The sequence below is a fragment of the Callorhinus ursinus genome, unplaced genomic scaffold (genome assembly GCF_003265705.2).
Source record: "Callorhinus ursinus isolate GAN/ISIS: 27379988/994484 unplaced genomic scaffold, GSC_fseal_2.0 scaffold58, whole genome shotgun sequence".
Classification (NCBI taxonomy): domain Eukaryota; kingdom Metazoa; phylum Chordata; class Mammalia; order Carnivora; family Otariidae; genus Callorhinus; species Callorhinus ursinus.
In genome coordinates, this window is record NW_027397120.1 from 6,095,772 (window position 1) to 6,109,235 (window position 13,464).

The 13,464-nt window shown below is 46.9% G+C and overlaps 1 protein-coding gene across 4 annotated transcripts in view; it reads left to right on the top strand.

Annotated features, from left to right (window-relative positions):
- CUNH10orf90 (chromosome unknown C10orf90 homolog) overlaps positions 1 to 13,464 on the top strand; it is a 300,739-nt gene that overhangs the window by 90,960 nt on the left and 196,315 nt on the right. For 2 of the 4 annotated variants that reach the window (XM_073884707.1, XM_073884708.1), the window contains one exon: positions 6,770 to 6,842. The exons of the other annotated variants lie outside the window; for them this stretch is intronic. In XM_073884707.1, the coding sequence (XP_073740808.1) occupies positions 6,770 to 6,842 (73 nt within the window). Of the gene's footprint in view, positions 1 to 6,769; positions 6,843 to 13,464 lie in introns of those variants that run through there. 4 annotated transcript variants of the gene reach the window in all.

Genomic DNA, 13,464 nt, shown 5'->3' on the forward strand with positions numbered 1-13,464 from the left:
GTGTGTGTGTGTGTGTGTGTGTGTGTGTGTGTGTGTGTGTGTGTGTGACTCTCATAAGTTTCCATTACAACTTTTGGCATCTTAATTAAATGGATCATGTTCTCTTGGGGCAGCAGAGAGGTGAGGGCTTGGGCCCTGATTCAGGTACACATAGATTCTTATCCTAACTCTGCCCCCTTTCTGAATTCTGACTTTGCATGAACTTTTACCTTATCCAGAATCTGTTGCTTCCTATACAAAGTGGAGTTAATAGAAGTCCCCTCCTTTCATCCTGTGCATTTGCAGGGGTTGAACAAAGCGGTGTATGGAAGGTACTCGGGGCAGAGCTTGGCTCATAGCAATAGCTCAGTAACGCTTAGCTGTTTATCATCCTGTTACCGATGCCATCATCACCAAGAACTCTGAGAATGGCGTTTCCTCATCTATAGCATGGCAGTATCATGGTACCTTCCTTCTAGTGTTGCCATGGAGATAACTTAATGCCCATGAAGCATTTCGTACGGTGCCTGGCACGTTTTAAGCACTCTGCCGTGTAGCTGTGGATATTATTTCTGTTCTACAGCCGTTAAGGACCCTATTTTGCTATTCTTCACTAAGTAAAAGTCATCACCTTCTCTAATTGTGAGACGGTGTGAAAGGGCCCCGTTTAGATTGCTCTCTGCTGGTCTAGGTGAAAACCACCTTGTAAACAGCAACCACCAGTGTGAGAGAATAAGGCCTTTCTCCCTGGGGGCCCAGGGGAGGAGCTCCATGTGAACAGGGGAGCCAAAGAACAGGAAATACCCTAGTCCTTTTTGTTTGTTTGTTTCTGTTCTTTTGAAAGAAGAAACATGACAATTGAGTTAAGAGGCGTAGGGTGGAGTGGGCAATTGAATCCTCAGAACTTCCTGAGGTGTTGGAGAGTCAGGGTACCTTCATGGCAGTGGATTCGGAAGTACAGGGAGAATAGTCAGTAACAGTAAATAATTCCTGGTACAAGAAATGGATTCATCTTCTGGACTCCTGGGCTCACATTTTCAAGTAAGGAGAGAATGTTGCAAATGATAGGAAACATAATAGAACATGCTGAAAGGAATACTTAAGGAATCAGGGGAACTCTACCTCTTTGATACACAAAATAGTTCAGCTAAATTTGACTTTGTAACTGGGTAATTAACATGCCCGTATTACAGCATTATTTTCCCCCCACGCCTGATGTTTGCAGAGAAATCTTCAGCCAAGTGCTTTGTCATTGCTGTTCTCATTTATAGACAGGGGCTGAAGTCACCCTGGCGGGAAAGCGGAGAGTGAACTCTCTGTGGACCACTTCTCATTAGGCAGCCAGGGGAAGCTGGTTTCCATGAGTTTCAGAAGAGGAGGAGTGATCGAAATAATGCATCCTCCTTACATCCTGATTTGCCTTATTTTCAAACCAGAACCCCACCAGACACCGCCCTTGACAACCAAAGTGAAGGAGAAGCAAGGAGAAACAGAGGCATCTTCGCGCAGATCCTAACAAGGGAACAATCCCGCCATTTGCAATCAGATAAGGGATAGTATCTCCATAATAAAAGGCAATTGAGAATCTAAATGAAAAATCTAATGCTTTTCATGCTGATTTATTTTAGATCAGAAAAAGCTAAACCAGATGTAAACATGAAGAGATGAAGCATGAAGAGGGAATCATGGCAGAGTGATAAATCTCAGTTTTGAGTTATTATAGGTACAGGGTTGCATTAACCAGAAAATACACTGTTGATCTATAAACTGCTCTGACATTAATTATTGTTGCAGAAGAGAATTCAGAGGATTGAATACAAACACGCAATGCTGGCGAAGATCAACCATGCATCCAGATTAGCCACGGAGAGTGTATTCCAGCCCCCAAGAGACTGCGTTAACCCATTGGCACTCCATGCCAGAACCCTCCCTGTGACGTGCTATCTGCCTTCTAGTGGGATCTCCAACACTGGATGCTGAAAAGAAATGGCCCTCTTTATTTTATTTTATTTTTTTGGATCCCAGCAATGTCTCCCATCATCCTAAAGAGAAGACCTAGCTGTTTGCTCTTCTCTCTTCTTTCCTTTTTCTTTACTTGGTCCCTTTTTACTTGCTCAATGCTTTACAAAGCCCTGGCCACCCCTTCACACACACACATGCACGCATGTGATGCACACCCATGCACACACACACGTGCTAATATGGGGAATGTTGAGAACACTATGTCCTAGTTGGAGAGGGTCTTGGCTCTGGCATTTAGTAGCTCTGTGACCTAGAGCAAATTACTGAATGTCTCCATGCTCCAGTGTTCATATCCATAAAATGCAGAGATACTATCTCGTGGGTACTGGATGAGGGGCTAGATATGGAAAACCTGAACTCAGGGACTGGCAAGTTTATTAAATGTCTGTTGTACCAATCCACAATTCTCCATCCAGAACTCTTGGGGCCAAATGTGATTCAACAATGATTTCTTGATTTTATTTCAGCAAGTTACACTGCACAACATTTCTAGTGGGATTTGAGGTAGCACCCTGTAATTAAGCTCACTGATGTTTTTGCAATAAAATGTATGAATATTCACACTAAATGGAATAAATTAATATTATAAATAGCCTCAGGTTAGTTCAGGTAACGTTTGGCTGTCAGATTAGTTTTCTGCAAACTCAGAAAAAAACCTCTCAGATTTCAGAGCTTTATGGATTTTAGAATTGCAGATAAGGGATTATGGATCCATAGTGAGGACTCCGATATCTTGAAGGGAGAGTCGGTAAACAATAAAAAACAGCAAAAACAATAGCATATTTGCTCATTAGGGCCCAGCTATTATGGCACAACTTGGGAGAATCAGGTGGGAGAATATGAGAGTTGCTTTGTAAAGTGTTTAGTCTTCTGTAAATGGATGGTTCTAATATTCTTGTACCCACGGTGTTCAGATCTCACCAGTGCTCAGCTTCCGGCTCCTGATGGAATTCATTGATCATTTTGTTGTCTATGTTATCAGTGTCTCAGCTCGTGTCAGGCTTGACCACAGAGTTTCTGCTGGTAGCGGTGTTGGTAAGGCTGGACCCTCTATGGTAGCAGGTGGTGAGGTGGTGTGGAAAGAATGCCAACCCGAGGACGGGAGGGCCGGTGCAGGTGCCAGAGCCCCGTTTTCTTGTCCATGGGCACTGATGTCTCTCACACTCCCTCGACCTTTGTTTCTTTGTTTCTTTTTTTTTTTTTTTTAAAGATTTTATTTATTTGACAGAGACATAGTGAGAGAGGGAACACAAGCAGGGGGAGTGGGAGAGGGAGAAGCAGGCTTCCCGCTGAGCAGGGAGCCCGATTCAGGGACTCGATCCCAGGACCCTGGGATCATGACCTGAGCCGAAGGCGGACGCTTAACGACTGAGCCACCCAGGCGCCCCGACCTTTGTTTCTTTATAAAATAAGAACTCTACATGTTCTGGCCACTTCTCAGGGACTTTGGAGAGTCAGAAGGAGGTAATGTGTATAAAAGAACTTTGCAGCCTGGAACATTCCCTATGACTGCGAGGTGTCATGGTTCTTTTAATGTCCTTGATCCTAATCAGAATGTTCTCTTCTTGATCGCCTCGATTCCAATTTGGTCTCCTTCCACTTGCTTTACTTTAACTGAACATTAAGCACTCACTCTCCTTGTTCAAAAATCCCCCAAACTTCCCCGTCACCTAGGAAATAACACCCAAGTTACCGTAGCATTCAAGGCTGCCCATGACGTGTTGTCATGGTCTGTAGCTGTGGGGACTGCAGCTCAGACCATGAACATTGTTATCATGTTAATGGGATGCATTAACACTTGTGCTCTGACCTACAGAGCTATTCCCTGGTGTTGGATATTGCAGAATCCTCCGGTGTCTTGCCATTATGAACCATGCTGCAAAAAGGTCCTTGTGAATAGAGCTTTAACTGTATTTTGAATGAGTTAAAAGCCCAAGGATTTTGAGCTGGGAGGGACATAACCAGATTTGCTTTATGGAAACATGGCTGGTGACGAGGTGGAGGCAGGAGGCCGCTGGGCTGAGAACTGGGAGGTTGCAGTGGTCTGGGCACGTAGGACGGGAATGCCGTGAAGGCGGTGGGTAGAGGGAGTTGGAGATGGAATGGAGACATTTAGGAAATGTAACCAACAGGTGTTGTGGGCGGACACAGCCACGGGAGCGGGCAGCAAGAGGACCGCTGGAGAGCACAGTGAGAAGCGTCTCAGGGACATAGCTCACAGTGGCTCAGTCTAGATTGTGGTAAACTGAGGACTGATGGGAAGTGAGGACATGGGACAGAGACAGTGTGTGGCCATCTCCTCCAAGAAGATTCGCTGAGAGTGAGAAGTTGAAGGGAGGAAGGTAATGTGTGTGGGAGGGAAGTTTTGGTTGTTTTGTTTTGTTTTGTTATTTTTTAGAGGGGGGAGTTGGGGGAGAGGGAGAGAATCTTAAGCAGGCTCCACTGCTAGCCCTGAGTCCGACGCAGGGTTCCATCTCACAACCCTGAGAACATGACCTGAGCCAAAGTCAAGAGTTGGACGATGAACTGGCTGAACCACCCAGGTGCCCCTGGTTTTGTTTTTCAGAAAGGTTTGGACACAGTTAGAAATGAGGAAGGCGGAGTTGAAGACCGAGGGCAGAACGGGGATCCTGGAGGGGCATGACCTCCAAGGAGGCAGGAAGGTAGATTCCAGAGGGCACTGTGCATGATTTATCCTGGAAAAGAGGCTTTGCTTGCTTGCTCTCATTCATTCATTCCATCCTTTTTTTCCCAATAAATATTTATTGAGAGCCTACTATATGTCTGGCCCCGTACATTGGCAAGCAAGACAAAATAAAGTTATTCTCAGAGCAGTTGGAATCTAGGGGAGAAGCAGACATCACTTGTAGATTCACATGAATCCATGTAGATTTACAGTCCAAGGTGAATGTGCTGAAGGAAAGGAGTGTTTCTAAAATCTTATAAAATCTTATAAATCAGGAACTTGGTTGTGAGACGGGTGCCTGCAGATACTCCCATGATCAGGTCACATGAGCCAAGATCCAGAAGACGACCAGGGAAACAACATGCTTTGCAGCTGAAACAGCATGTGCAAAGGCCATGTAGTCAGGGAGAGAATTTGTGTTCAAGGGGCTCAGGGAAGCTCTTACAGAGTGTGTGGTCTAGAGAGAGGTGTCTGGTGATGCCACAGAGATTCCCTAGTGTAGACCACACAGGGCCCTCTTGTTACTTGGTCCTCAGGACAAAAAAGTGTTGCTGTTCTATAGGAAGGGAGTACAATGAGCAGCCGGCAGAAAGCAGAGTCAAAGCCAAGTCTTCCCAGGATGTCACTATTGGATTGAGACCCGGGTTGAGGACAGAGATTCCTGAATCACCCTGTCATTGGGAATTCTTGGATCAGTAGTGCCGAGAGCCTGTACAAAAGGGTTCCAGGCTTTGAAGATGCAGAGGGCTGTGGGGCCTAGTCAGCTTGCCATCCACTGCCAGTTGCTGGGTCCCCAGAGAGAGAGGAACAATCCTCAGTCCAAACCAGGGCACTTCAGTATTTGTCACTTCACTGTGGGGCTGGGGCTCTCGACTAGGACTGCGTGGTCCATCAGGACTTGCTGGGTAAAAATTAATTGTGTGTTGTCATGTCCCAGGGTAATTAACTTGCTAAATTTGATAGCGTTATTTTAAAATATAGGCATAAATATCTTTCTTAAAAGAGCCAGACAAGACAACAGTCCAGGAAATGGGAAGCTTAAAATCTTCGCTCAGCCAGAGTCATCTTCCGTACATCTGCTCCCCCTTCTCCCAAGACAGGTTCCAGACCCACCTGCTTGGTCATGTTGAAGCAACAGGGAGATAACTTGCTTCTTCTGCTCAGTTTGTGATTTAAATAATTTCTCATCCCAACGTCTAATGGTGTTGCACTTTTATTTCCTTCCTGAAAACTTTTCATGTGTTATCCAGTATTCCCTATGCCACGTCCATTGTAAGAATTCAGTTTGTGTCGCTCATAGACAACAACAGAGTTGGGCCCAGAGCAGAGAAGCCCAGGGAGTGGCAGAGAACAGTGTGTGACTCCCCAAGTCTCAGCCCTGCCCTGCTCTGGGTCCCACCCACTTTTCTCTGTCCCCAGATTGGTTGCCCAGGTGCTGGGGATGAGAATGGCCAACATGGGAACCGTACATCGTAAAGCTCAGCTCAGCCTGGGACTAAGAAGTTAACTGAGGTTCAGAATTGGAGGCTGGCTTCGCCTCTTCCGATCATGCTGCGCTTACAGCAGAGGGTTGGAAAAGTTACTCTTCACTTTTAGGGGAGAGTCATGGGGCAAGCGACGGTTGGCAGGTGTGGGGCAGACCCAGGGTGGAACAAGGTGCTCTGGAGTCTGATTATAAATTGAGAAATCCCAACCAGAAGTCTCACCCACAGCCAACTGCTTTCAGAATAAACGTGCAAAACAAACCTTTGCCTTTTGCCAGAGAAAGTCAGCCTCATCATCATACTTGCAGACAGCCGAACACTTCTGTATATATTAATCTGATCATGGTTTTTTCTCCCTCCCCTCCTCCTCCTCGTGCGTTTTGAAATCATCAGAAGCCTACCCTTTATTCATTTGCAGAGTTAACCCAGGAGAAAATGGAAATAAGTCTTCATTAAAACCTGTAGTTCTTTCTTGGGAGATTGGAGAGATTCTAGAGGCGTTGCTGGATTCCTTGGAAATAATACATAATACACATTGAAGATTATACATCTGGCAAATAAAACTATAAAACTGGGAAGGTTTCTGTTTATCTTCCAGATCCACAGTCGGCTCTTCTCGTCCCCCAGAGATCATTCTGCTTGGGGAAGAAATGAAGGTCTCTCAAACGCAGGTAAAGAGCTGGGCTCTGACCGGGTGACATTCCCGGTCAAGCCTTTATTTACTCTCTCTCCTTTATTTTTATTAATAATAACATGTGGTTTGGAGCCTCATCTCCCCCCCAACCTCAAGATGATAGCTCAGTGGCTCTGACAAGATTTGAAGCTGATTTGAATTTCTAAACACCTAGGCTTTTAGGTTGGCAGTCTCTGAAAAAGCAAACAATGCAGAAGTATTGGTTGCCTCGGGTAGTGCATTCGGGACCCAAGATTACTGCAGATTGCGGGGGTTCAGGCCAGCATGGTGCAGGGTTCCGCCAGGAATGAGTGATGGGACAAATACAGAATATTCTCGCAACGGAACAGGCTCGATTTAAGTGTAGGCATGGTATCTGTGCATTCATAAATTATTTGTCGGGGAGCTTCGGTTCACGGCCCCTACACTGCACCAACACCAGCAAGGTGGTTACGGTTCATAACTTAATTATTAAGTTTGTTAACATAAGTGGTGCGGAAACAAGCTTGTTTTTTGCCCGTCCGTAAGAGGAATCAGATGGGTTTAGGTTCCATTTTCTGATGGTACTGTAAAAAGTCTGAGGTTAATAGAGTATTTTAATTCAGAGACTCGAGCAAAACGTAAATGCGTGTTTTCATGTAGCAAATTTTATTTTTCATCCTCATCTTAATTTTAATTTGTAAATGTGGCAGATGACTTGGTATCTATGAAACATATGTCTGTGTACATTTGTATGCTTGTGTGTGTGTGATTATACACATGTATAGCTTCTCTCTTCCTTACCCCTTACCGCCTGCGCTTATCAAAGGTATCAGGGACCTGAGTTCCTCTCCATAACTGACACAGTCAACCCAAGACAGATTATTTGAAAGAAGCTTTCCTAGTCGATCCTTTCTGGAGCCCCAAAGCATGGTTTATAGCTTATTCTTTAATAGTGGCAGATATTTAGTTTGGATCCTTTAAAAACCTAGCCCAGAAATTGCTGGTGGTGAGAACATGAGTGCGCCGGCCGGTGCTTCGGGTGGCCTGAACGGTAGGCTCATGAAGCACATCTGGCCACCCGCACCCCACAGGGGCTTTGGGGACATCGGGAAGCATGCCATATTTTCCTCAGAGCACTCTGGGTAGCGGTGAGAACAGTCTGGCCCTGGTGACCTAGATGTGGACACGTCCGTCTCCTTTTCCCTAGGACGAGCTTAGTTCAGAAAGGGCCTAATCGGGCACTTCTGCAGTGGATGCCTGCTCACAAGGTACTTAGCCACTTAATGACTTAGAAACCTAGCACCTGCTGGTCCAGAGGCCACAGGTTAATGGTCCAGGCTGCAGGGAATGTGCCCAAGCAAGCCTGGGCGGGGAGGAGAGGAGGAGATACAGATATTCTGGCTTTCTCTCTCTCTCCCTCTCTCCCTCCCTCCCTCTCTCCCTCTCTCCCTCCCTCCCTCCCTCCCCCCCCCCCCCTCCCCTCCCCTCCCCTTCCCTTCCCTCCCCTCCCCTTCCTGTCCCTCCTTTCTTTTTTTTTCTATCTTTCTTTTTAAATCTGTATTTTCTAAGTGTTAATTACAGAAAGATACTTTAGAGGTCGTCTTAACCCTTGGGCATTCTCGTAGAAGGCAAGCAGTTGTTAAAGGAAAAAAACATCATTCATAAGGCTGAGTAAAAAGGGTAAGGCCGATTTTATTCAGGGAGACTACTACATGGGGTCTTCGAGGAGGAAAGAGAGTCTGGGCTCCACTTTGAATTAAAAGGGAAAGTAGGGATTCACCGCCAAGGAGCAGGGTGGGGGCCAATGGGTTGAAAATGTCTAAGAGTTAAGGGGGATTTTGGCTAAGTTGGCTGGACAGGTGGGGGATGAGGAATTTGATCAGATATCAAGGGTGGGGGATGTTTTTCTAGATGGAACAAGCGGGATTCTTTCTAAAACTGCACTAAATAGGCCAAGGATAGAGCCCAAGGGTGAGGCCTTGTCACATCGAGTTCTCAGAGAAGCCTGACTCTGGGTTGATCAAGGAGAGTCTCTGTCAGAGTCAGGACACAAGTGGGCTCCATGCTTCCCCAGCTGGCCGATGCTCCGAGGGGCCATCCAGGCTCTGTGCGTCTTCCTGCAAGGTCATTCCCATCTGTTCAAGAGAAATGACACTGTTAACGGGTCTAAAATGGCAAGACTTGGGAGCTGTGGCAGTAGAGGGGGGAAACCCCGGTGGAGAACTGAGCTCAACTCTGAAGGCAGCCAGGGCAGCCCGGGATCTGTAATCAGTGGTGATGGGGGACTCGGTGCCTACAATATTACCAGGACGAACTTGATTAGATGTCAAGGGTAGGGGAAAGTCTCTTTAAACTGGCTCAGCAGGATTCTCTCTAAATCTGGGCTCAATAGGATTCTTTGCTAAAACTGGGCTTGACAGGCCACCAACGGCTCAGAGGAGCCTGACTAAAGTTAGGTCAAGGAGGGTGTGGGGACACATCTTTACTCTGCAAACTGGCCCGAGCAGCCACCCGTACCCTGGGGGCTCTCTGTGGTCTGGTTTGCTGGCTCAGGGAAGAGCAGGAGTTTGGTTCGGGAGCGAGACTCCCTGCCCCACAGTCCTGAGCAGGGCCTGGCACAAGGGTGAACCCTTTATCTGTCCTCTGTGTGGTCTTAGGGGACCTGGAGTTTTAGAGCAAACTCGGTGTCACAAGGACTAGAAACACACAAAAGGGAAACCATTGTAAGGAAACCAGTGAACTTCATGGAAAGTTGCAACATCCGGTTGCAAAAAGCACAGGAACCAAGGGGACTCTGTGGGCTCTGGCAGCAAGAATGTGTGGGCCCTAGCCTAGAGCTACCATAACAGGGTTCGATGTCTGAGGTCCACTACTTGTGTCTGTCAAGTCACCTTCTCAGGCCCTGGCCCGATTCATTCATCTCAGGTCAGGAAGCAAGGTTAAATGCTAGAAACGTAGCTTCTGAGGATCTAATCCTGTGCATACCCGGCTAGCAGGGCAGCTCTTCCAGAAGGAGTCCACTGGCCAGGCAGATGTCAGCGCATAGACTCTCAAGTTTGCGAGGAGCCAGAGGGTCATTTTGTCCAGTTTCTCCCTGATGCCTGAAGCCCTCCTACTCATTCCCAGGCAAAAGTGGGGAAGCTTCTGCAGAGTAGGCTGACCACATACAGCCCCACAGACGGGGGGGCTCACTCTCTGAAGGTAGCTCATGACATGCTCCCACAGCTGGAACTTTTAGAAATCCTTTGGATTGTGTTGAGCCAAAGTAAAATAAGTTATTTATTTGTTTTTAATCTGTATTGAGAAGGCAAAGAGGACTCAGTAAACATTGAGTTGCTAGAATGCGTGATCTGATCCACATTCTAGGAGGACGATTCCACGTGCTCTTCCAGGCAAGAGATGATGTGGGTTTCGTCTAGGGCTGGAGTGGGCGTGTTGGGGTCAGTGATGACCGAATTTTTTGCAGTAAAGGGGAAGTTTAGGATGTTTCTGGGCAGACAGTGCTGCCATTCATGGGGTAAGGAATTCAGGGTCCAGGAGGTTCACAGAGTAGGGGGGCGCTAGTGGGAGTATCCTGAATTTTTGGGGTTGGAGCCCTCTACTTGTGAGAGGCCACCTGCCTTAGATGTCCGGGAAGCATCTGGCAGTTTGGTGTTGAGATCGGAAGACAGGTTAGGATTGTAGATCTCGGTATGGCCATCATTTACAGAAGGTGTGTGAGAAGCCACGAGAACAGCTGAGATTAATGCAGAAGGAAATATATGAGCTGGCTGGCAAGAGGGTGAGGCTGCGAAACCTAGGGAGCCCACGCGGGGGGGGTGGGGGGGGGGGGGGGGGGGCGGGGGACGAGGAGGGAGAGCGCTGTCCTGGGAACCACAAACCTGGTGTCAGCGTTTTGTTTTCTGAGGTGAGGTATTTAGTGCTTTTGACTTGTCCTCACTTAGCTCTTTATCTTTAGAAACGTCTTTCCACCTGCTCAGGTCTTACTTTGCTCTCAGATAACAGTGGTTTAGGATGCCCCATCTCTACCGGCTGCTGTAGAACTCAGTGATGTGGGTGGTAAGCCTCTGTTGCAGAAGCGAGGTCAGGGGCGTATTGGGTGCAAACGCGGGTCAAGTGCTCGTGCGCGAAACCAGAGATGAACATCGTCTCCGGATTTTCACTTTTGCTTCCTTCGCCTGCACGCGGCAGCTATCCACTGCCTCTGTCCCTGGAAATTCCAAGACTGGGAAGGGCAGGGAGCTGATTTTGTACGGTAAAATCATCCCTGTTGGCAAGACCTTTGACATCCGGTTGGCCTGTGTGAAACTTCCGTTTACAATGATTAGTAGGATCCGAACACTAAGAGAGAAACTGTTTCTGCCCAAACTCACATCTGTTTTCAAAGTCAGTGGAAGGTAGGAAGTCGCTTTGAAATTTCCATCCTGTGTGTTATAAAAAGATTACTTTCACTGTTTCCCCATCACTGTGCTACCTGTCTGCAGACAAGACTGCTTAATCTGAGGATTTAGCAATGGTTGGGAGGGTCAGGTGCTTAGTTAAGTCATTTCTGGGGACATCAGTTATGGGAAACGTATGGAAAGGTAATCGATGAAGGGACACCTGGAATTTTTAATTACTAGTTCACTTGGCTTAGGAAAGAAGGTGGGGCGGCATAAAATTTTGTCCCTTCTGATCAATTAAGCCCAGCCTTTACAACTGGCCGTTTTTAAAGGGTGTGTCTTTGATTGATGAGTGGGATGAAGTAATTATGGTTCACTTAAAACTTGAGGGTCATTGTTTCTCTACCCCAGCTTTTATAAGAGCAGTGATTTGCTGCCTTCATAACCGCACTTTTCAGTTTCATTAGTACCGAGTCAGTTAACTGCCCCTACACAACACATGCCCTTGACCATCCCTCAAGGAAGGATTGGTCTTTTACCCCTTAAAAACCACCCTGAGATGGATGTGAGTTGTATTCCGTTTCTCTTCTGCAGTCTGTAATGGCAATTTCTCTGTGAACAAGGTCTCGCAGGGCCACCATATTTATCTGTTTTCCCTGAAAAACCTTGTTTTTATTCAGGCTCTAATTATTGAGGCAGAAACATGTGGATTCTTCTGCATACAGGAGCCGTTTTGATCATGCTGTGTTGCCATCTGCCTTGTTCTCACAGATCCCTCTTCCTGCCCGTGAGGAGAAGTCATCTATGGAACAGTGAATAAGAGTAGCTTTAATCAATGCAACTTCTCTGCTTAAAAATCACACCGGTCCTCGGAGGGCAAAGTGTTTAGTGCCACTCCACATCTGACTCTACGCTTGCCCGTCACTCTCCATGCCCACCTTCTATATATTTCGGGTGTGAAAATTCTTCCTTTTGTCCGGCGCATTCCCTGATGCAACCAGCCCGTCCGTGGTGCTTCAGGCTTTGTGTGTCCCACAATTATAGTCCATCCTGCGTTGATTGCCTTGCTTCCCTTGTAGACTTATCTCTTCCCTTGTAGACTTTCCTCTTCAGGACTGTTGGCTGGGAGGGCAGGGACCTTGTCTCACTCAGCTCTATGTTCCCAAGGTCAGGGATCAGGGCATGGAAGTTCCTCACTGTCTTACACAGGATTGTTTGTCTGAAGGAATCATGTGGAGCCAAATTCCACATCCAGGGACCTTACTGGCTCTCCCAGGCAAGCCCGCAGAGCAGGCTGGGAACTGGGTCATGTGACAGCAGTTGAGAGCCTGACAGGGAAAGCAACTGCCTTTGGGTTTTTCTAAGCCTCTTTCAAGTGCTTTTCCTGTTCTGTTGCTCCGCTTCCTTTGTTGAGGTGGATGGAGGCCTCCGACCAAGTGGCTCCTCTGGAGTCTGCTTGTTACCTGCTCTGCCTGGGGTCCAGGTGGGAAACTTTCCAGACAGCATAACTTTTCTGACCACCCGAGAAGAAAGAGCATTTATTCCTGCTTTCTGCGAAAGATGAAAGGGACACATTGGGTCTATTGTGCCTACTTGTGTAGAACATTATTGGAAAGAAAAGAGACCAAATCGCTTTGTCACAGGGGCATGTGACAGTTCCCTGCGTGCTCTCTGATGGATAACCATTATGTTCCCTGTCCCTTTCCAAATTCTGCCCAGTGGCTGCCTGGGTCTTGACCCTCTGTTTTGTTGTGATCACCTATACCTAGTGCAATAAGCAACACTCTCCCCTGATACGATTTCTGCCTCTAGCTGCATCTTTGCCCATCACCTGGTACATTATCTAATTTTAAAAATAATTAGTAAAATAAGGTACTGAGCAAAGAGCTCAGCTGAAGATTTGCCAGTCTGTGTAGCTCTGTGTTAGAAAGACGTGCATCCAGTCCACAATAGCCAAACTGTGGAAAGAGCAAAGATGTCCACCAACAGATGAATGGATAAAGAAGAAGTGGTGTATATATATATAAATACATATATATATACAATGGAATGTTATACAGCCATCAAAAGGAATGAGATCTTGCCATTTGCAACGACGTGGATGGAACTGGAGGGTGTTATGCTGAGTGAAATAAGTCAATCAGAGGAAGACATGTATCATATGACCTCACTGATATGAGGAATTCTTAATCTCAGGAAACAAACTGAGGGTTGCTGGAGTGCGGGTGGGGTGGGAGGGATGGGGTGGCTGGGTGA